General features: G+C 31.3%; 1 protein-coding gene across 1 annotated transcript in view; it reads right to left on the reverse strand.

The window, feature by feature from the left end:
• Positions 1-26490, reverse strand: part of LOC140045352 (uncharacterized) — a 67808-nt gene that overhangs the window by 17242 nt on the left and 24076 nt on the right. Inside the window, exons 2-3 of the mRNA XM_072090207.1 lie at positions 15928-16047; positions 9198-9272 (exon numbers count right to left, since the gene is read on the reverse strand). Coding sequence (XP_071946308.1) covers positions 9198-9272; positions 15928-16047 — 195 coding nt within the window. The remainder of the gene's footprint in view (positions 1-9197; positions 9273-15927; positions 16048-26490) is intronic.

The raw sequence follows: 26490 nt of genomic DNA on the forward strand, positions 1-26490 counted from the left end.
ATGGCAAACAGTTTGACCTAATAACCAGTGCCAGTGGCTATATTAAATTGTTCATGAAATTCCAGATGCTGGAGAAATTAAAACTTGTAAACAGTGTTTTATTTGTTCCAGCTAAAATTAATTTCTTCAAGTTATTTACATTTACCACCAGGGCACTAGCCAATGATGGATCTAGGAGTTCTTGGACATGTCGTCCAGAACGTTAATTTCATTTCACTTTGGAGGTGTGTAAAGTAATGTAAACATCTTGGACTTGCCCTTATAACTTGGCCTGCCCATTTGCCAGCATCCTCTCTTTTGTTTACAGTATAATGTTAGTATAGTAGAACTACCGTACAGTACTATATATCAAATGCTAATGTATCATGGTAGGTATGGTTCAAGTTAAAGCAAGTTGTCGTATCAACATACTGTATTGTTTTAAATAATTCTGAAAGTAACATATATTTACAACATAAAATTATATCATGTTTATTTATTCTTGTCTATACTGAATACTGAAAAAAAAAATGAATTTCTAAAATCGTTCAGTATAAGTACAACTTGTTTGTAGTGGTATACGTTTGGTACACAGCCTGAGATTAAACAAGGCTTGTATTATTCCATGGGAATCCTTTTTAAACCAAAAAGATAAAAGCATAACAGAATTGAAATATCATAGAATACAGAGATATATGCAAAGAATACAATCAACCATGTGAGACCAAGCCATTACCTTTATTGTCGAGTTTCACTGAATGAGTGTCAAGATCTGTTGCGGTAATTTTGTTTGATGTTGCCGTCGGCTCGTTAGACGGCTGAGATTTACATCAAACTCCACGTCACAAACAAGCAAGGAATTCTACTCTGCTTGCTGCGCTAACTCATGTAGAACCCCACTCTGTGAAATAGTTTTGTAATTTGCCATGGATAAAAGTTCTGCGGCGAAAGCCTTTTAGAATTAAGCGATCAAATAGTCAGCTGAACACAGTCTACTCAACTGTATTGTGTGTTTAGTTCAATATAATACTATGAGTATAATAGGCTCTTATTTTCCCTTGTCAATAACAATCTTTTATATCAAAGCCCTTGTAATTTTTCTTGAAATCGGCAGATCAAACGGTATTTACTAACATGACTTAAATGAAAATCATCAATAGATACAAGATGATTTCGAGAGATAAAACGTCGCTAAGATCAAGTTTCACATTTTCTTATGATACTCTAAAGACAGAATTCTTTTTGTATGGTACACTAGTCTTCTGGGACACCTATCCATGATACTAAACTAGTACGACAACAAGACTTAACAGAAAAATTAGACTATTAATTTGGCTCTCAATCGATCGTTTCCTATTCAAATTACGGAAGCGGACGACCTTGTACCTATTGTATATAAAAAAGAAATTTTACAAACTTGTTTATATTCATAATTTTACTACTGTTCCTACTTATCTACTACAAAATTCTCACCAATTTGCATGGCTATAAACACCACATTTAAATTTATTTTAAAACCCCATGTTGGCCATATAATATGACCTAAACTTTACATGAACAAAACATAAGCAGTGGTAAGTGTTTATTTTTTACCCACTTGTACAACTGTACAGGTATGTGTCATTAAAATGATATTTGAACATCATATGACTACAGGAAGTAAGAGGAGACTATCTGGTTGATCGCAATTTGATCATGCTCTTTCTACAGCTGAATTTTCACGGGAACAGCTGGCAAAAACAACTTTTGCGGCCATTATTCATATTATCCCTTGCTAGGATGATTTCTAAAGGTTGTAAGTTCGTGAAATAATGTTCTGCCGATAATTAAATGAGCGTTAATCCATCTTAACTCTGTGTTAAGATGACGGGTAGAGACTTAATAACAACGCATAAATATGTTGAGACTTGGTTATTTCCTAAAGTCAGTCTATTACAGACGTTCATGATTCGCCATTAATAACCTTAAATGGGGGTCGGCTCCCTCTCATTATACTCGTTTCCGTCGCGATCTTGACAAGTGTGATTTTTATTGATAAGCCAGAGTCTGTATAATACATTTTATTTATTGTTTCCTTTCTGTAGTAAAGTGTCTTTTTTGTTGACTTTTGTTATAAATTTCTTAATTTTACTTTGTAGGTTGGTTTTGTGCAAGTTGCTTATCTTGTTAAATTTCTTAATGAAATTGTTTCTTATTTTGTTTTTTTTTGTATGATTTGTATCTGAATGTTCTATCCAAAATAAAAGAAAATGAATGATTGAATAACATAGCTCTTATACTGTATCTTAGTATTTGTAAGTTCATTTTTGTCACAAATCTTTAAATTGTTATCGTCCATTCTTTGTTTAAGCAGACTTACCAATTCACTTTTGTCACAAATGTTATTAAATTGTTGTCACACATTTTGTCACCCATTCATTTTTGTCACCCATTCATTTTTGTCACCAATTTATTATTGTCACCTATTTATTTTTGTCACCCATTCATTTTTGTTACGATTCTTTGCTTTTACAGTAGATTCCTATACCGTATGGTCAGCATTGAGAATATTATTATTCAAATTATGCAATACTAACAGTCATTTTGCATAGGTAATTAATAAATGTATGACCTGTATTTACTACATCTAAATCGCCATTTAGCCTGTTATGTTGATTATGCTGTTTTGGAAAACAGCTGCAATTTCAAATCAAGGTGTTTGATGAATAATACTCTACACCGTTCTCATTGTTGCAAGTGAAAACATTTTGTGTAATTTTTCTCATATTAACACAAAGGTTTTTATAACTGATATTTGTAGTTATTATAGTTTCTAAGCTTTCTAAATAATAATTTATAATGGTAATAATAATAATAATAAATTAATACTTTACTGACAAACACTCTTGGATCAGTGGTAACAAACTTAAGAGTGGTACAGTCAACTTAAACTACATACAAAAAAAAAATATAAAAACAAACTAAATTTGGGTTTTTCAATTTGCTACATTTTTTACAACTACAGTAGCAAGATAAGAAGTTAAATAATTCAATTATTACTATACATTTTTTTTATCTACTTTCCAAAACGGCCTAGTTCCTTTCCTTATCATTAAAAAAAATGGTATAATTTACAAAACTATAGGTTCAATTAAGCAACAACGTCTGTGAAGTGTTCCACTTATTCTGTTTTGTTAATCAGAGTTAGTCGGGCTTATAAACTGATGAAATTACCATCAATGATACAAGTCTTCCGTAAAATTGAAAACTCTGAAATCAGTCTGAACCGTAACCATATAAACTAGTTAATATAATTTAATAGTTTTGAAAAGTCAAAAGCAATGTTAATTTAACTTTTTACATTTGATGTTTTTATGGCTAAAAAAGAAATAAAATAAAATGAAAAACTTCACAGAAGAACTAAAGTCTGTAAATTGTGAGATTTCATTTTGACATTTCACATTATAACACCACGTTCAGCAGTAGGGGTGTTTGACCGAACAAACAGTGGGTGAGAAGTAATTAAAAAAAATTGAACTGATCTGACCTTCTACATGACTATTGTTGACATTAATATTGATTTTTTTTTACTGCAGATAAGAACAATTAGGCCTACAGTATAACCTAATGTTAACAAATGGTACACTGTTTTTAGGGTCTATTTCTGCTGCATAGCGCAGAACAAACCATTTATTTCCAACTAGATTTAAAATATAATTTGTATATCGACTGCATTTTTGATCAATTTATGCTCCCGTTTAAATCAGTGGGTGGTCATCGGCAGAAATTTACCTGAATCAGTTATTGAAAATTTGTCCTGTTTCTTCATGCCAAGAAATTTGGGTTAATTTATTCACATGGTAAATAACCAGTTATTTTTTTTACAGAAGCAGAAACAGTGAGTTTTGTTTTTTCAGTTTAAATATTTGTCTTTATAAGGGTCCTATTTAAGTGTAGGTCATAAAAAACCTTGTCCAATTTAATTATACCATAAAAAGTCAACTGCCCAAACAAATTATAGTTCAAAACCATGAAAAACCAGCCCTAAGGCGAGGCAAAGAACAGTGGTGTGTGAGGAAGAGGCAAGCCTTGGCTGTGAATGCAAGGTGGCTGATACAGATAGGAAACATGGCTAGGCCAACGAGGAAGTTAATGACTAGTTTTATACATAGATAGGATTACTATAACTGTCGGTAACATCAAAGCAACGATCACTAATCAATAAGCCAACAAAGGCGGTAGGAGATGTTTATAACCGTACTTGTCTATGCCAACAGATAATCTGCCGACTGTCTCATTCAGTTCTGCGCAATCGTGATATTGTTATGAGATATTAATTTCAATTTGATGTTTATTACCAAGTAATTGGATTCCCAAAAAGAACCCGACTACCCACTCATTTAAGGTTTGAGGATTTAACGATTTAACTGGAAATTAAATGGTGTTGACAATTTTTGTTTTTGTAAATCAGTATGAAAATCTAACAAAAAATATAATATTTATTTGTTCAAACGTGCCTGTTTACTTTTCATGAAATTCAGTAAAAATTTACTTTTGCAGGTAGACAGATAACAGGTACAGGAAAAACGCATGCTACTATAATCATAACATACATTTTCATTTAAAGTTTATATATCATGAGAAAACTAATATAATATCAATTTAAAAAAAACTAGTGTAGAGAAAACTAGTGTTGTTTTGTATGTCATTTCTACATCTTGTGCGGAAAGTGCTCAAACTGTGTTTTAATGTCTATTTCTCCCGAGGCTTTATTTATATTTATTTTTAACATACATTACAATGTGATGGCCATCAGCTGGGAAAACAAAATAAAACCAACAAATGTAAAACAATATTAATGCCATCATCTACCTATAAAAATTTAATATTTATTCATTTTTTTGTTCTTTTTCTTTTTATTTTAATTTAATTTTATTTCTTATAGTTTATTTCTATTTAATATTTGTTTAACATTGGTTTCTCTTTTTTTTTCCCTCAATTATTAAATTTAAAAAAAAATCTTAACAATAAGGTTACTGTACTAATTTAATATTAATGCCATCATAGCTATTAAGATTGAATTTAAATTAATTAATTTTTTTTTGTAGTAATTTTCATTTAGTTCTATTTATTATAGTTTGTCTATAATATATTCAACATTTGTTTAACATTTTTTTCCTTTTTTTCTCTCAATTTTTAAATTAAAAAAAATCTTAACAATAAGGTTACTGTACTAATATAGTTTGTTTAGAACTAGAATTTTTTTAACATTATAGATTCTTCTTTCTTCTCTCAATTAAATTTAAAAAAATCTTAACAATAAGGTAACTGTACTAATTTTAAATTAAATATTAATGTCATCATAGCTATAAAGCTTTAATGTCTATAAACTTTTTTTGAAATTTTTCTTTATATTTCAATTTTATTTTATTTATATTCAAAGTTTGTTTTTAACATTAGTTTCTCTTTTTTTCCCTCTTAATTAAAATAAAAACAAGGTTACTGTACTAATTTTAAATTAAATATTTATGCCATCATAGCTATAAAGATAGAATTTCTATTCATTTTTAAAATTTTTCTTTTAATTTTAATCCTTATATTATAGTTTTTTTTACAGTAGTTTTTTCTATCCATTAAATAAAAAAAAATCTTAACAATAAGGTTACTGTACTACAAATTTGAAATTAAATATTAAATAATTTCCAATTCATAACATATTTTCAAAGTAAGGTAAGTAATAACGATAATTAAAAAGGTTAAATTAGGTACATTCACTGTAGGCACGAATTAATCAAATGCACTTAAAATAAAAGAAAACCAATTAATGTTGTTACACTTATATCACTATTGCAAATGCACTTTATGATACTCCTCCTCTATGTATACGAATAACTTCTACGTATACAAGTACGTTATGCTCACATACAGATCATGTGATCAATTATTCTTCATAGCATTATTTTTAATAACAGACAATAAACCGTCTCATCTCTGCCGCCATATTCATACAAACTGTAGGCAGCGACTCTTCCTTTTATCAACAATAATACACTTGATTTTATAGCACACCATAAAATATTTGTTTAATTAATCTGTAACTGCAATAAAATATAATTATGCATCAATTTAATCATAAGTTTTTATTAGCAATGCACTGTGAAAGTACTGTAATATGATTCATTTAAATAACACAAAACAATATTGGCTTTGCAGGTATTCTATTTTGTGCCTAAACTTACATGGATGAACCAATAATAGCGGTGCTCTACAGGGAGAGGGCTAAAATATGAAAAGTTTCTCCGATCATCCTTCTACTATAATGGTCTAATTTGCTTACCAGGCATGCCGCAACTTACCACCATCACTGTTAAACTGTTATAAACTGTCATTTCATCCAACGCCTTTACATCGCAAAGGTTTTGCAAACTAGAGCATTATAGTATTATTATCAATAGGTACTCTAGCTCAAAACCATCTAACTTTAAAGATAGCCAAGTGGTTTATAAAAACTACAGTAAGATGGTGTTGAGATGATACTGTACACTAGCTCTTTTGGAGAGTCAATGTTGATTTTAAATCTGGCCACAAAACGGACTAAAATCATTAACTAACTTTGATTTTTACAGTAATTTTTAGAAAGTTTAAATTAGGTCTATAACCTTTAAATAAGATAAAATTATTATTTTTGGTCATTCCAAATTCACTGGAAAAAGCAAATCATTTCAGTAGTATCACTAAATAAATCCCAGGGGCTTCAGCAGCAGATTTCTAGATTTTAGAACTAAGCTCGATGAAATTGCACTCGCTTTTGAAGTTGTCCGCACAACGATATTAGGAAGCATCAAAACAATAATCAAGCGTTTTTAAAGTTAAAGTAAAGACGACTGTTTTGAAGAGGAAATGTTTGGTGTGCGATCAAGCGTAATATTTGTGGTTTATACCGAGACACCCATCTGTATTGCCTGGTTATTAACATAGAAATGGCGACTGCACATCTAGAAAATGTTCAATGTTGAGACTTAAATGTTTAATTAATTTTTTTTGTGTACAATTTGTTAACACTTATGTATGAAAAACGGTTTTACTGTCCACAGAAAAGAAAAATCGTCAACATTTCAATTTTATCCAATCAAAACTCCAGAACCCTAGAAACCATGGAACAAATGAAAATTAGAAAGAAGAAAAACATAATTTAAGTTAAGTATTTTTACTAAAGTACTTAATAAAAATATCACGAATGACAGAATGTATATTTGTCAACTTTAAATTTCTAATTTAATTTCTTGATGCAAATGATTTATTTCTCTATCAAAATACAATGAATAAACTATCCTGTATAGCTTTAAATATTACCAAATAATTCACATATGATTGACGGTTTAAGAGATTGAAGATTCCATCAGAAAACTTATGCATTAAAATTACGGAAAAACCGAAAACGTAGCTTAGTAAAATAATGAGATAGCCAGGACTACAATGGATATGAATTCTAATGATTAAGGACAGTATATATATTGTATATTAAAAGAGGCTAGGCCTAAAGCTATTAAAAGAATACCAAAGACATCATTTACTAGGTCAGTGAACTGAGCACAAAGAAACAGAATGAGTTCGCTATTAAGTTTGCTCTAGAAAAGAATGGCTAGCCGTTTTCGAATCAACACAGCAAGTGTCCAAATAGTAAACGAACACAGCAAGTGTCGGTAGATTTTCTGGCAGGCGCTGTATACAGGTGGTACATCTCCGTACCCCACTGCTAAATGCCAACACAAATCTTCTGGACAGCAGTGTGTTTTGTATTATTAATGGACAAATGTCTGCAGTCTACAATTTATAATACTTTACCCAACAAATTTTGTTATTATTCTTTTAAAGTTGAATGGTTTCCTTAAGTATGGCAAAAAGATAATTTTTATACTAAACTAAAGCTCCGTCTACACTATCAAACTAGTTTGACAAAAAAGTGTGATGTGGCCAAATATGGTAATGATATGCTTAAATATGGTAGTAATCATTGTGTCCATATACAGTATGTCCATATATACATTTTTTTTTTTCACATAAAGTTTGATAGTGTAGACAGACTCGAGCTTAAAAAGCTATGCTAAACTACTTTACTAAATTAATTTACACGATTTAAGGTGGCCAGCCTCATCTTTTGAGTTTTGAAGTGAGGGAATATCCACACCTAGATGACTCCATTCCCTTACTTTTGAGTTTTTAAGAAAGGAATGTCCCTTTATTCAGCCCCACCTTCTGGCCTCACACCCACACCCAATTATTATTATATTGGCATCTTTGCAACAATAGAATCACACTAAACTACAAAGGCACCAGGAAGCTATATTGTCAAAAAGTATGTTTCATCATTTTTAAAAAGATAGTTAAAATTTCAATTTTATAGAATTTAAACAAATAATTTATAATTAGTATGTATTTAATTGTTATTTGAAAATATTGTACTATACTTTACTAGTCAAACTATGAAATGTTTTTTTAAATATTATAAATATAGTATATATCAGCTACTGATTTTACGGAATTTTTTCGAGAGCTTTTCCAACTTTCGTAATTTCTTGAACTTTTTACAATTTTTAAACTACTTCAACAATTTTAGATGGCGTGTTTCCAAAATGTATTATAAATATGATTTAAAAAAAACCAAAAATAAAACTAATTATTAATAAATAAAAAATTAAACTTACAAATGATATAAATCATAATGTAGTTCATACTGTACAGTAGGAAAAGTAATACAATCAAACTATAAAATGTTTTTAAAAATAATATCATTAATATGTTTAAAATTTTTTATATTTTTTTAATACAATATATACCAAGTACTAATAAATAAAAAAATAAACATTAAATTAAATGATCTAAATCATACAATAGTTCATATCAGTTAGGAAAAGTAATATAATCAAACTATATTAGTTGGCAATTTCATGTTAACAACAGGTTAACGATACATATCACAAACAATAAAATTGTTTTGTATTCAACTGCATTGAACTTTATAACAATACATCATTTTATTAATGACAATAAAAACGCGGTCTCCTTCAGATCGTAAGTATATTGACTCGCAATTAATTATAAATAATGTTCCAAGAGTAGAGTACATGCGCTTTACTATAACAATATTAATATTAGTATATGTATAACAAAGATATACGAAACTTAAACAATGATTGATAATATAAAAAGAAAGTAATTTGATGGTAATGTTCACTTACTTTCTTGCTAGCGTCCAGGTTTTCGGTGATAATGAAGATTATCGCCACAGCTCCCATTTTAATTGCTCGTTTTGCCTGGAGATAAAAATAAAAGAATATGTTATTAAAACAACCAATAGGTGATGGAATTATAATCAGGAATAATTGTATTATAAATGTAAATTACATTAACCCTATGGTGTTTGTAATCTAGTACTGAGTGGTGGTTAGACAAAATATCCATTCCAAATAATGATATATTCCGCAAACCACGCCCTCAAGTAGGAGCTTCCTATTCATAAGGTATAGCACCAATGTAATCATTCCATGTGCACAAAATAAAATAAATATCAAAACTAATAACAAAATAGCAATCAGGTCTTCAGGAGAACAATATTGTATGCAACTCACACACAAAATGCTATAAAAATCAACATCAATATTAAATGTAATATTTTAATATTTAACTTCAAATGTGACCTATATTTTATATTGCATTTTACTATTATCCTTAAAATCTTTTAAAATTTAATAGTGAGATTTTCTAACTATTTTATGGCCTGCAGATTTAAAATATAGAATGCAATTATATACAGTAGACATTACTAATGTCCCATGAAAGTAAAAACAAGTTTCATATAAAAATGGAAAATATGAATTAAGAATATGTCTGAAATAGAATTAGACATAATTATTGTCATCAGAATTATTTCAAAAAATCAAACTTATCTACTCAACAGTCCCAAATTAGTTATATTATCTTCAATTCTGTTTACACTAGTTTGACAAAAAAAGTGACATGTGCACATTTTTTGACATAATTTTTGATAGTGTAGACATAGCTTTAGTATATAGTACTATATCGCGACATGCTTTCAGTTGCGCTTGAATACATTGGAAACATGTTGGCTCTCAGTCTCAGCCATACTACTGTAATTACTCGGTCAGTTGCTGTGTAAGCTGAGTTGTAGACCGCAATGAGATTGTAACACAATACACAACATAAAATAAACAATAAAATGTTCATTTACATTATGTACTACTTTTCTAGCAGCTTGCAATACTATCATAATCTACATTATTAAAGCCTAGTATATTCTCTTATTTTTTTCAAATTCAGGCCTAATCCTATTTTAATCTCATCCTAAATTACACAAATCAGAAATGGTGTTGGTAGTCTATGAGTGCCACTTATACATAAATAAAAAGATAAATGCCAATATTTTCCTCGAAGTGCGAGATATAAATTATATTTTTTGTTAGCCTTGGTCTGCTACAAATTTCAAGACATGACATGAGAATGTTTCATAGGGGTGTTTAATAAATGTGTGTATTCAAGTTGTAGTGCTCTTTACAAAGAGAATAAGCCAATGTTGATTTATCCAGGTATCCTAGCTATTGTAGACATCCTGCTGTAGGTTGAAAACGTGCTTGCTTTTTAAAAAGGTTTTTGAAATCTCAAGATATTTCATTAAGGTTGTTCTAATATAATAGGATTTGTTTAACCAAAACATAGCCTTAAAAGAGACACCTGAATGACTAATGTTCCTATTATTTTTGTGTTAACACAAGGAATATAATTTAAGTGTGTAGACCTTGTCTCCAGGTATCATAAACGAGTAAAAAGATGATATTACAAGTTGGACTTAAAAGCTTTCTTTCCCTGGAAACTTGTAAATCTTCAAGCCCGATATCGACTACTGGCGTTAATTTCTCCCCGTGTGAGCAGATCACAAGAAATAAGTTGAGTGTAATCGCAGTCGTTAACGAACTCTTTGAATTCCCAAATGATTTCTTACGATCTCCGCTAACAAACTATTTTTACAATTTTACATTCTGCACAACAACTGTTGGAGTACCTTCGGGGGAAATTATGAATTTATGTTTTAATTTTTGAAGCAGATTATGGAAATATTTGTGAAATTTCCTTGTTGTAACAAATTTACATATTGAAAAGATTCTGTGCTAAAATGACTTATGTACAGTATACACTAAACACAGAATCTGCATTTTCATTTTGTATTTTACAATTAAAGTTACTATACTTTATTTCTTTGTTTTGATTTTAAATTAATTCTTACCTTTAATGGATGGATTTGCTTTTCTTTATTTCATAAACTACTGTATATTAATTTTCAGTTTCACTATCTTTCCTTGCACTATCTTTCACATTCAAATACAATACAAAGGAAAGGAAATGGAACATTTAATTGTTCTAAATATGTCCAATACTGTGTATTACTATATCACACAGTGCTGTATGACACACTACTGTACATTGCAGTACTGTATGACACAGTGCAGTATGACACAGTGCAGTATGACACAGTGCAGTATGACACAGTGCAGTATGACACAGTGCAGTATGACACAGTGCAGTATGACACAGTACTATATGACACAGTGCAGTATGACACAGTGCAGTATGACACAGTGCAGTATGACACAGTGCAGTATGACACAGTGCAGTATGACACAGTGCAGTATGACACAGTGCAGTATGACACAGTGCAGTATGACACAGTGCAGTATGACACAGTACTCTATATATAACACAGTACTTTATCACACAGTACTCTGTAGTACTCTACAACATAGTACTCTACAACATAGTACTCTACAACATAGTACTCTACAACATAGTACTCTACAACATAGTACTCTACAACACAGTACTCTACAACACAGTACTCTACAACACAGTACTCTACAACACAGTACTCTACAACACAGTACTCTAAGACACAGTACTCTATGACACAGTAATATCACACAGTACTCAATAAGTATAACACAGTAAATTTATGACACAGTTCTACTATACGACACAGTACTATGTGATACAGTACTATGTTCTATCAAACTATGTATTTTATTTATAAATATTATTTAATTTTTTTATATAAAAAATACATGTAATTTAATGTACTGTAAATGTAAGATTTATTATAAAGTGGTTCAGTTTTCATTGTGTAATTGTTTTTCAATAGAAGCATCAGTATAATTTTAATTAAGCATCATATTTAGAAAGCCTTTAAGCATTAAGAAATGAAGTAGAACAAGAAAGGGTATAATGGCTGGTAGGTCAATAACCCATTAGATGACCATTGGGGAATATTACACTTTATAGCTTATAGATATATTCATCTCATATGCCATGGATCTTTAATAAGAAAAACAAAGACCAAGTCTTGTATACTGAAACAAGAGACAAAAATGACTTTTTAAAGTGGTATAGTAATTGGAAATATCAAACAAACATATAATAAAAGAGTTATTAAAATAATAATCAATACTGTAGACAGTTGGATAAAAGTGTTTTTTAAATTTTGAACATTTTAATTCAAAAGAATAAGGACATAAGTAAAAACACTTCATTTTACAACTTTTAAGTAATATTCTTTCCTCTACAGAATATTGCAAAAGTAGTACACTATTTAAAGTTGAATTAGTTAGTATTAAAACAATTATTTTAAATAAAATTTAATTTTCGACTGCTGACAACCAAATGTAATTAAGCTAAACATAAAAGAAATTCGAAAATAAAGTGTTGTTTTTACGATCGGTTAAAAAACAAACACCATACTGAGAGGTTATTTACAGTTTACTAATTAAAAGAATATATTTTTCAGTCAATGATAGATTTATGATTATTATTCTATAAACCAAAAATAGATGTTATTGTTTGTGCATGTTTGTTGTAAGATACAAGTAATACAAAACTATGTTTCTCGAATGAAAAATCACTTTGATTAGCAATATTGCTAAACAGAATTTCGAAATGAAATTTTTCCCTGGTACTGCAGACGGATATTTTTTATAATTTTTATAGATCTTTGTCATTTAATTGGAGGTCTACTAAAACATACAGTTGAAAAAAAATTGTATAGCTTTGAGATAGTAAATAGGAATAAAAACAACCGCAGCCCAATTGTCTTAAAAAACTGTCTTTTCCCTTAAAGCATTATGAATTGGTAATCAGTCGCACACGAATGACTCGCTTCTGGTCAAACTTGCGTGTTCTAGATAACTTTTAGATGGATCAAGGAAAGGTGTTAAAACTTGAGTCATACACAGGGCCATTGATCGTAGTAAGATATTTAATTATTTCAAATGTACAATTTCACTATGGAGTCTTACTATAGCACAGTTACTATTTCAATTCATTTTCTTTATACAGTACTTTTTGGAAATGTATCTCACTCGGGCTCTACTCTACTCTGTCCTACCATAGAGTGTTAATATCTCTATGGTAGGATCCTCTTCTCTAATGTAATTGTACTGGATACAATAACAATGTTTGCCAGTAATTCTCAGGTGAGACACAACAAACCCACAACCTACAATACCTCTAGACCACTGAGCTTATTGTGACGACTAGGGTTTTAAAATTCAGGAACTGTACTGTATTCAACATTTTACAATATAGGATGATTTTGAATACACACTGTACACTGTGCAGTAACATGGCACTCTGCAATATAATAAATACACACTTATCATGGGGTCGAGTTTGAAATCTACTTTTTCCTACAAAAAAACACAATTTGGAACAAATTAATATCAACAATAAACAGTAACAAAGAAATATACATCATAGTTACTCCATACAGGATCATTTAACATTCATTCTTGAACAAACAATTTAATAAATGCTGCATTATCTAAAAACAGAACTTGTATAAAATCTATTCATCAAAATAGCATGTTTACAATATGCGTTGGGCAGTGTTCCTTGAGAAAATTTCAATTTGCAACAATGTAGCGAAATCAGTGGATTTCAACACCTTTTAGCTACTCCGGTTACTAAGGCTTTCACAAAAACAACTCATGCTAACTGCTTAACAATAAGTACGATCTTATGCAGCCTTGTACAATATTGTTGTTTAGTATGGCAGAATGCATTCGATTTGGTGAGCTTCATGTGGTTTCTATAGAAGTGTATAGACGTGTGTATGATAAGCTGGCCTTGATCCTGGTAGGCAGCACTCTGAACACGATTGTGCACGTTGCAGACGACGGCACGACATGCTAGGAGCAGTGATGTTGAAAAAATGCCCACAAAACAATTATATTATTAATTTTTACATGTATATCAGAAAATTTCAAAAACAATTTGCTGATAAACCTTCAGGTTATAATAATATAACTATGTCCTTGAAGTTTTATTTTTTTTATTAAATTTAATCTGTGTGACTTACGAATGTATTTTGAAAATTAAGACATTATGACATGCTTTGATTTTGTTTAAAATTATAATTAATATTATTAACATATTGTTGAAAATAATCCAGCTTAAAGAATGCAGTTAACAGACACAGTATAGTGCGTACTTAAAATTTCTATAACATCATTAATAATGTTAATAATGATAATAACCTTGGAACATTTCAAGGTATTTATCACATCATATTTTGACAAATTATGACATTATAATGTACTGTACATTGGAAATTATGACAATACTAATGTATTTTGGAAATTATGACTTTAATGTTTTTTGAAAATTATGACATTAATAAAGTATTTTGAAAATTATGACATAATAATACATTTATGATTATCACATATCAACAAAGTTACACATCAAAGGGATTATAGTTCAAATACATTATAATCGGTCATTTTACATTGAAAAGCACTTGATAAAAGTGCAAAAGGTTCAAGAATGATGAAGCTATACACTATCAAACTTCATGTGACAAAAAATGGGATGTGCCTATATTTTTTATCTTTTTTTTATTTATTCGGTATATAAAAATATATTACAAAACGACAGTCAAGGACTGAAATGAATTGCATAACAAATGACTAAAAATTAGTTAAAATTGCTATAAAAATAGAAACATCTTATTAAAATTAGATATCGTACCATAAAATATCAGCTATATATGGACATGATGATGCCATACTACCGTATTTCGACACATCACACTAGTTTGATAGTGTAAACAGAGCTTTTAGATTTTGAAATTAATGTACCAACACGCATGGTAATATGTGAGCTGAAAGGATTGTGAATACGTCATTAACGTTGTAAAAGCAACAAAGGTTTAAGTCCTGGTAGTGCAAGTTAGCTAGTTTGATAGTGTAGACAGAGCTTAAAGACCCCTTCCCTGCAATTTTGGACGTTTTTTGGAAAATAATACATATATATCACTTTAAAAACATTAAACCATGTCATTCCTTGTCTTAAATGTACGTTTTATGGTAAATTATGATAAAAAGTGAGAAACAATGCACTACCTAAGTAGCTCGCGGCGATCGACCTCTCGTGGACGGTCTTAGGCCTAGCCTAGCTAGGCTTAGTTTTGTAGGCCTAGCTGGTAAACATCGGTAACGTACGAACATCGTACGCGAGCTATATACCTAGCCTGACGTTGTATAGTTGCTGCATTAATTGTCTTTCTATATTTGCCAGACTCCGTTGATACAAATTGGGGAAAACCCGGTATTTTCGCTGAAAAGTTAGGAGTCTTCCATTTGTTTTGGCCTCACGATCGATCGAAAAGTGGGCGAATTACAGGTGAAAAACAAAAATATCAATCCGCGCGCAATGCATTTTGGGATTTATAGCGGGCCGCTATAATTATTAGAATCGACTTATTTTTCACATTTTTAACCGTTTAAAGACGAAAAAAGATATCGCAATAGGACCATATAGTATTATTTTTACATTAAATATAGTTTGTGACCTTAAATTAGATCTAAAAAACGTAGGGAATGGGGCTTTAATAGAGGGAATACTAACCTTCACATAGAGTGAGATGGCAACACATGGCATATGCTCTGGAGACTCTAACTTCATGACCACTACGGTATTCTTAAGGTCATCCATGTCATCAACGTTACAGAAACTGGCTGGGTGAAGCTGAACAAAGAAAAGAAATTAATTTGTGAATCTAGAGACAATCAAAATATTAAAATATCAATAAAAATGTTTAAAATATACATTAGTCAAACCCCATTTAAAGGGACACCTTAATAATGATGTCCTCAAAATAGAGATTGGCTATAGTGTTACATCATATTAGCCCATTTCTTTCATGGTATAGTGTCTAGGGGTGTCCACAAAATACTGTAGGATTTGGCTCTATTGTTATTATTTCCCATAATTTGTTTCACAGTAAAGTGTTCCCTTAATAGGGGTGTCCTCAGAATAGGAGTTGGCTATAGTGTTACATCATATTAGCCCATTTCTTTCATGGTATAATGTTGCCTTACTAGGGGTGTCCACAAAATACTGTAGGATTTGGCTCTATTGTTAAAACATATTTCCCATAATTTGTTTCACAGTAAAGTGTTCCCTTAATAGGGGTGTCCTCAGAATAGGAGTTGGCTATAGTGTTACATCACGTTTATAGAGCCATGAATAATATTATTTTGGGGAGTATATTGGTTATTATTAGACATATGATGGACATTAATAACAATAGACAATCAATAATAATTTAAAATTAAATAAGGAAATATTAAACAAATAAATAATTTAATAATAAATTTGTTTCAATTATGCCATAGTTTTCGCTTAATAGGGGTATCTAAAAAGAAAAAAGTTTCACCTGTTTAATATTCATAGTAATTCATTAACCACATATTATTATTAAATTATTTATTTGTTTAATATTTCCTAATTTAATTTTAAATCATTATTGATTGTCTATTGTTATTAATGTCCATCATATGTCTAATAATAACCAATATACTCCCCAAAATAATATTATTCATGGCTCTATATAATTATATTATATTGGTATGAGCCTTTTAAGTACATGCTAAATTAAATTAATTGTAACTAAACACCATTGCTATACCATTATTCCACTGTTAATAATGGATAAATAGATTATGAAATGACTGAAGAGCATACTGTAGTTTAATAAGCATGAACACACTGAAAGTTAGGGATTACAAGTTCAGAGAGTTGGGGTTACAACTCCCTGAATATAATGTAGGACTACTATATGAAGGGGACATACAGAGAGTTGGGGTTACAACTCCCTGAATATAATGTAGGACTACTATATGAAGGGGACATACAGAGAGTTGGGGTTACAACTCCCTGAATATAATGTAGGACTACTATATGAAGGGGACATACAGAGAGTTGGGGTTACAACTCTCTGAATATAATGTAGGACTACTATATGAAGGGGACATACAGAGAGTTGGGGTTACAACTCCCTGAATATAATGTAGGACTACTATATGAAGGGGACATACAGAGAGTTGGGGTTACAACTCCCTGAATATAATGTAGGACTACTATATAAAGGGGACTTACAGAGAGTTGGGGTTACAACTCCCTGAATATAATGTAGGACTATTATAAAGGGGACTTACAGAGAGTTGGGGTTACAACTCCCTGAATATAATGTAGGACTACTATATGAAGGGGACATACAGAGAGTTGGGGTTACAACTCCCTGAATATAATGTAGGACTACTATATGAAGGGGACATACAGAGAGTTGGGGTTACAACTCCCTGAATATAATGTAGGACTACTATATGAAGGGGACATACAGAGAGTTAGGGTTACAACTCCCTGAATATAATGTAGGACTACTATATGAAGGGGACATACAGAGAGTTGGGGTTACAACTCCCTGAATATAATGTAGGACTACTATATGAAGGGGACATACAGAGAGTTGGGGTTACAACTCTCTGAATATAATGTAGGACTACTATATGAAGGGGACATACAGAGAGTTGGGGTTACAACTCCCTGAATATAATGTAGGACTACTATATGAAGGGGACATACAGAGAGTTGGGGTTACAACTCCCTGAATATAATGTAGGACTACTATATGAAGGGGACATACAGAGAGTTGGGGTTACAACTCCCTGAATATAATGTAGGACTACTATATAAAGGGGACTTACAGAGAGTTGGGGTTACAACTCCCTGAATATAATGTAGGACTATTATAAAGGGGACTTACAGAGAGTTGGGGTTACAACTCCCTGAATATAATGTAGGACTACTATATGAAGGGGACATACAGAGAGTTGGGGTTACAACTCCCTGAATATAATGTAGGACTACTATATGAAGGGGACATACAGAGAGTTGGGGGTTACAACTCCCTGAATATAATGTAGGACTACTATATGAAGGGGACATACAGAGAGTTGGGGTTACAACTCTCTGAATATAATGTAGGACTACTATATGAAGGGGACATACAGAGAGTTGGGGTTACAAATCCCTGAATATAATGTAGGACTACTATATGAAGGGGACATACAGAGAGTTGGGGTTACAACTCCCTGAATATAATGTAGGACTACTATATGAAGGGGACATACAGAGAGTTGGGGTTACAACTCCCTGAATATAATGTAGGACTACTATATAAAGGGGACTTACAGAGAGTTGGGGTTACAACTCCCTGAATATAATGTAGGACTACTATATGAAGAGGACATACAGAGAGTTGGGGTTACAACTCCCTGAATATAATGTAGGACTACTATATGAAGGGGACATACAGAGAGTTGGGGTTACAACTCCCTGAATATACGACTATGAAGGGGTGAGGTTCTTCTATCCATAGCATCAACTTTAAATAATACAACCTCTTTACAAAGGATAAAACTTGTTTCACCACAAAGTCATTCAATTGGCTCATGAAAGGATCCGATTTTCAATATCAGAGATGTACGGTTTTCTAACTGGTACACTCTGCCACTATATGTATCGTTTGTAGAAAAGACGGGAAGAAAATTATTATTGCTTTTCCTCGGTGGTGTAAATAAAATTAATGAACACTATCAACATACAGCACCAAATTACAAGGCTTTAGCTTTGGGGATTTTATTTGCACTTATGGAATAAATTATTACATGCGTTAAAAATTGTAGCCCTTAATTGATGTCCCTTGTGACACGATACTAACTGTAGGCTTATCATTTAAAATTATTATAAAAAGTATTTTATTTAGAGTACAAACAATGAACTGGCTTCCTGAATGGATTATTTCTTCTTTAAATTGATATTTGTATGTAACCTAAGGTAATACAGACAGTAGAACCTTTGAAGGTGACACATTCGGCATCCACCAAGTGTCCCATTAACAGAGTGTCTTCTGAATAGAGGTTGGCCGTAGTGTTAAAACAATGGCCCCTTGTTTAATTCATAAGAAAGTGTCCCCTTAACAGAGTGTCTTCTGAATAGAGGTTGGCCGTAGTGTTAAAACAATGGCCACTTGTTTAATTCATAAGAAAGTGTCCCCTAACAGAGTGTCTTCTGAATAGAGGTTGGCCGTAGTGTTAAAACAATGGCCCCTTGTTTAATTCATAAGAAAGTGTCCTCTTAAAAGAGGTGTCCCTTGAACAGGAGTGTCCCAAAGGAGGACTTTTATCTACTTTACTGTACTACAGTATATAAATAACATAATCAGGGTATGGAAATGGTGCTCTTTGTGGATTATTAGAGGTGTCCCTTGAATCAGGTTATGGAAATGGTGACCTCATACTGCATTGGTCAGAAGGTTCCATTTTTATGTTTTTATTTTATATAATGTAACTATTGTTAAGTTTAGATAACAAAGAAAATCAGTTAGTACAGTATTATGGCAGCAACTTTTTCAACAGCTATTTATTCCATCATTTACGATTTAAATAAAAAAGTGAGAAACATCGGAGCATGTATGACAAATGAAAACTAATAATGGACATGTGGGTATGCCACTTTAAAAGCCTTTATGCTACTAATCCACACGCTCTTGTCGCTCTTAAAACATGAAGGGGAAAAATGTTTAACTAATGCTTGCGTAAATCATTTGTAATTAGCCAATGACAACCCAAGGTTGTTAGACATTTTATAATGAATCAATTTTTATAATAATTCTAGAAGTCTGTTCTTACATTACAATATTTTTGTGCTACTTTTGTTATATTTTTGGATGTACTGTAAAGAAAGGATGATGCCATAACAATGTGTACAGTATTGTACATCGTAAGTATAGATGGAAGACCACCAACATCATCATCTAATCTGTGGTTTAAGTATGTCACTATCAGATAGGTTTAATTGTTATTATCTAGGCTTCATTGTTGTAATGTTTTGTGATTATTACAACAACAAAAACACATGACTACAAGAATGTCATCAACAACACAGAGAACTAGCCTGCTTTAGCCCAATTCCCTATTTCATCCGCCGCCGATTAATGCCTGATTCTATAGTCTTTTTATCATATTTTATCTTTTTACATCTATCAGATATATTGGTGTTTTTTATCTATTAACAGTGGGAAAGCCACTTCGCGTTTTGACCGTTAAATCGTGTAAAATCGACTTACTTCCGCATTGACGATTTTGAAGCGCCACCTATCGTTAAAAACTGAAACCACGATTTTTCGTCGCCTAGCAAATAAGTGCTGTTTTATTTTAAGCTCTCATGAATATTTAAGAACCGCCCAACATTACCTATTATGGTAAAAGCATTTCCTAATAAGTATAATTGAATAACCAATCGGTTTCCTTCAAAGAAACCGAAGCTAATACAATACATTCGGCCACTGAAGTCGGGACTCGTGAAATTTATAAATGTGGTACGATTTGACTACTGTTTTGTTGTCCATTTTCTGAATAGTCGGAGGTGCATCCCAACAAATTAAAAAAATTATAATCAATTGTTTTATCAAGAATAATATTAGTTTAATCGAGTATGATATATTTCTATCCTGTTCAAAATGTGTTGGTGTATTCTCAGGCCTCGAAAGGTAGGTACATTTTCTAGCTGTGAGCGTGGTTTCGGCAACGCGAGACACGTGTGTCAGTATAGGCGATAGCGAGACGTGTGTTGTACTGTGTTGATGCTGATCCGATAGTCGTTAAGTTGTACTGGTTACGAGTATCATTGGTCCTGGCCGGCCTAGCCTGGTGATCTGATCCCCCAAAAAATACTTTTTTTCAATGAGTATTAATTTTATTTTTCATTTATTATTTGATTTATTAGGCTCAATAGATGCCTAGCTAGGCTACTAGTTAGTAGGCCTAGATTATATAAATAATAATAGTAAATACTGTAATATTAATTAATAAAATACAGCTTCCATTTGCCTTACTTTTATGTCATCATATAATATTATAATTATATATACAACCAGACATTAACATTTTTTTTAAATAATATTTATTATTTTTTCTGACACTTTCAGGAAGCGTTGATGATGCAGAGTTCTTTGTCTTTGTGACTTCAAACTGAGAGTGAAGTGGATAAAAAGATGACACCGGTACCTACCGACATTGTCATATACCCAAACTATAATTTAATTATTTAAAACAAAATGTTGAATTACAAATATGTATGTTGCAGAGGATTTAGATGAATTACAATACAAATATTTATGTTGAATGCAAACCTACTACACTATACTCTGTAAATTATGTTATTGTCATGTGGTAGACCTTAAAAATTGAATATTTATTGTATGTTAGGCCTATTTTATATTTTATTAATACTGTATTAATAATAATACTATTAATCTATATTATACAGTACTAGTTTGTACATTTTTTTACCCCAAAAAAATGAATAAATAATTTGTTATTCAATCTAATTGCTTGTTTGTTCATCAATAACAAAACAATTGTAAGCAAGTATATAACAGTTCTTGTTAGCCGCTTATTTCAGGTCATATTATTAATATTAGCTAGACCCGACGCGCCCGATCACAACGTCACTAAGTGACTTTCCGCCCCTGGAACAATCGCTCGCTAATAGGGCTAGGCCTCGGACTCGTATAAAAGCTATTATAATAGTTATGATAAATATTCCTCAACTAAAATGTATACTGTGATAAATAAACAAGTAAATAATATACGTTGTATTGGAATGTATTTATTTATATGAATTCTTATACGCGGACAATTATAAACATCGCGTATATCGTTCGCTATAAATAAATTCATAAACACGATGACGATGTGTTTACAAAATGGCGGTTTCGCTAGTTTTCGATGGAACAAATAGTGGTACCTTTAGTTTGAATAGTCGGAGCTGCATCCCAACCACCGAATTTTGTATCTTAATATCGTATTCTGTAGATTATTAATTTTTCTAACAGGGATTTTAAATTCAGGACTGTTCAATTTTTCTAAATATTTTATTTTAACGATTTTCTAGGGTACAATTTCGGAAAAAAGACATTGGTTGATTTTGCCGTTAAATTACAGATTATCGTTTTGTTCAAATACATTTAATTTTACATAACAATATATTAAAACCATTTATGAATTTATTTCACTAACAATATTTTTCCGATAACCAGCTAAATTTACAAATATTGTGTTTTTCCAATACCCTAAAATTTAGCAATTTTGAACTAAATTAGAAAAGTAGGGCGCCCTCTCCGAGTCGAAATTTGACACGATTTGTCGACTGGCTGTCCCACTGTTAAGTGCTTGTTAATGTAAAGGTTACACGCAATCTGGTCATTGGCCACAAGTTGTAATGTATTGTTACATGGTTTTGAGTAAATAAAAGTACGTATCTGCACAGTATGTATGTAGAAGAGACGATTTTTAAATTTCTACTTTTCAACGTATATCGCTCTTCAAGGAAAAAGGGCTATTTTCGGTTTATCCAGGTAAGCTAGGCACGAAATAGACTGTTGGCATCCATAAATTTCCTTTCCCTCAGAAGGGAAAAGGGCCTATAATACAGTATATTAATATACAGTATCCAGGTAAGAGTTCAACATTTTCATTATTTTCTAAATATTTATGAATCTGTAGAAATTATTCAAAACCAAAGTGCATCATGCTAGAATTTAATGACACGGTTTATAAGCCCTAAACACTTGAAACGATCATAAACAACTAATTGAAAATTTTGGTTCGTGCAATTATGGAGCAGTAATACAATAATGCAGTTTAACACATTGCGTTTGAAAAGTTGTAAATTATCAAATCCATTTAGCGATACCGTCGTAAAACTACATGTTTTGCAGAAGGTTTGCACGGAAAAGAAACAATAAAAGTAAAGTATGCAGAACTATTAAAAAAAGGAACCAAACCTGTGCTTTTGTAAAGTCTCCAGATATTTCATTTTCCAAATTGGGACTGTTGTAAGACCGCTATTGCAACATCCAGAGTGAAAGGAAAGTTGGAGACAGACAAATACACAAATCAACAGCGGTGTATAGTAGTCTATGAGACTAAACACACACCTACCCTTTTCCCACCACAGTTAAAGGGCACATACTTGGATAGAAGCTGTCTTCTTTTTCTATTGTTTTCTCACTTGGGAGATGAACAAAAAAAGGTCGACCAAAAAGTGAAAATAGATTTTAAAATAACAATACTAATCTAACTACCAGTACAAAATCATGAATATACACATCTTCTAACCGCAATAAAATAGGAAGTCAAGAAACTAGGTCCAGACATTGTTTTAATATCGGTGTTGATTTCAACAAAACTCTTAAAATAACGAGAACAAAATTAAGTCGTGACACAAGATAAATATCACAGTAACATCAATCTGTTTTAGATTTCTTGCTTAAGAAACAGTGTAAGCACATTCTAATAAATTATTCTTAAATTATACGATCCAAAACGGTATCAAATTATGAAAACTCTGTGATGAGTTGAAATCAAGTGATGGTTTATCAAATGATTGTTCTAATCTTACAAACAAGTGGCAATATTTTGTAGTCAGAGGACAAGCATGCTTTATTGGTATGCTCTACTGAGACATTCTCAACTTTAAGCTATGTCTACACTTATCAAAATTGTTTGACAAAAAAGTGTGATGTGCCCAAATATGGTAGTGATATTCCCAAATATAGTAGTGATATGCTTAAATATGACAGTGATATGACATCATCATGTCCATACTGTATATGGGCACATCATATTTTTTAAAGAAATAGTGTAGACAGAGCTTCTCTTTTTGAAAACACATTTTGTACTTTCTTTACTATATTTGCCAGGCAAACGTTAAAAACAATATATAATATATATTTTGCAAAGCACGCTCGTTGAGCTTATGCACTCTTTGTGTTCATAATCAGTGTACCATGTCCTGCATACCTGTGCCAGTTCTGCGGTACATTTCATTTCGAAACCTGAGCTGCACTGACGAGATCTAATAAGATTGAAACAGTACTGTCTGCAGATTGGATAACTCATACTTTATGTGACCTCCACATTTGAGTTGTTCACTAAAATATTGTTATGAAGAAATAAATATTCGGTGATATATAATAAGTCAAAAAATCTAGTTTTATTATCATAGTCAGTCAGTAAACATTTGCCAAGTTATGCGATAACTGTAGGTGATGATACAAATAAAATTGAATTTATTGGCCGAATTAAAGTTGTCTTTATGAAGGCAGAGATACTGTACCCCTGATTCTAGGTTTATTAACAACACAAATAACTGTAATACTACTGTAAGAAATTAAATTTAATTGAAATAATACTTTGGCCCAGTAAAGTGATATTTATGTTGACATCAATGATTCTAGGTTTATCATCTCTATAACTGACACTAAAGTTTTACTGAAAGACATATAAATATATATCATATTGAATCTTAAAAATTATGAAGCTTAAAAAATATGTTATTTATGATATTGAAGTTTATAGATTTCATATGGTACTCAGCAATAACAATATTAGGGTGAGTACTGTATAGCCTTTAAACATATAGTGTGATATAGCCTTTAACATATAGTGTGATATAGCCTTTAACATATAGTGTGATATAGCCTTTAACATATAGTGTGATATAGCCTCTAACATATAGTGTGATATAGCCTCTAACATATAGTGTGATATAGCCTCTAACATACTGTATAGTGTGCGATACATACAGGAGGCCCACATTCAAATAATGATAAAATATCATGTTATTAAATAATAATAATATAATATTGCTACAGTAGTTACCAAATCTAGGAGTGAGGGGATATTTTGTGTGTATAAAGCGTACATGGTATTATAGCTAAGCCAATAGTTACCATGACATTGAAAGTAAATAAATGTTTAAATGCAAAAAAAAAAAATAAAAAATAGTGTAGAAATTGTATCAACTATAAAAAAATCTAGGTTTCGTGCATTAAGATTGTTCTCAATCAAATTCCACAGACATTTACTCTGCTAGTACTTTTCCCCTGATTACCAAAACCAATTTATATTTACTTCAACTAAAGAAATATTATTACTTCGGCAGAGTTTAGTCTTCTCAGATTTCACCATTCTGAAAAGCTAACGAAGACATTAAAATACTTTTGTTTACAGTAAAGTAGTTTAATACTTTTAACTACTAAACTACGGCAAGCATGAAAGAAGTTTATTTATAGTGACACAGTTTAGAATTAATTCTTGGAATGCATGATGTTGCAACATTTTTTCATGAAAAGTGGATTAACTATCAATAGTGGGCACCATTTGGGACTCAACTAAAGTTTCCCCTGAAAGTATTGTTAAAACATAATACACTTTCCAATGAAACGAAAGAGAGGTAATGTTTTAACATGCAGCCAAACCTATTTAGAGAAAACCCCTGTTAAGTGGACACTTTCTCATGAAACGAATGAAGGGACACACAAGTTTTAACACTACAGCAAAATCCTATTGAGGAGAAACCTCTATTAAAGGGACACTTTCTCATGAAACAAAAGAAGGAGCATATGTTTAATACCACACAGCCAAATACTATTGAGGAGAAACCTCTATTAAAGGGACACTTTTTCATGAAACGAAAGAAGGAGCATGTTTAATACCACACAGCCAAATACTATTGAGGAGAAACCTCTATTAAAGGGACACTTTTTCATGAAACGAAAGAAGGAGCATATGTTTAATACCACACAGCCAAATACTATTGAGGAGAAACCTCTATTAAAGGGACACTTTCTCATGAAACGAAAGAAGAAGCATACAGGTATGTTTTAACACTACAGCCAAATCCTATTTAGGATAAATCCCTATCAAGGGAACATAAAGAGGGGACATATTTTACAGATTATGTTTTAAAACTACATTCAAATCCTATTAGGCGACACCTCTATTAAGGGGACACTTTGTTGGGTCCTGAAGGTTTTACTATTCATTGTTCATATCACTTTGCTAAAGTGTTAATATATTTAGGACTAGGAACTTCTTTAACCTCTAAAATAATGACTTTTGACAATCGACAAAATGCATCTGAACTAGTTGCAATGTTTTAATTAGTAATAATGATGTTCGTTAGGGTACCATCCCTCAAAATCTCCTCCATTAATCTCCTCCATTAATCTCCTCCATTAATCTCCTCCATTAATCTCCTCCATTAATCATCCCAATT

This window comes from Antedon mediterranea, chromosome 3 (genome assembly GCF_964355755.1).
Source record: "Antedon mediterranea chromosome 3, ecAntMedi1.1, whole genome shotgun sequence".
In the NCBI taxonomy this organism is placed as follows: Eukaryota; Metazoa; Echinodermata; class Crinoidea; order Comatulida; family Antedonidae; genus Antedon; species Antedon mediterranea.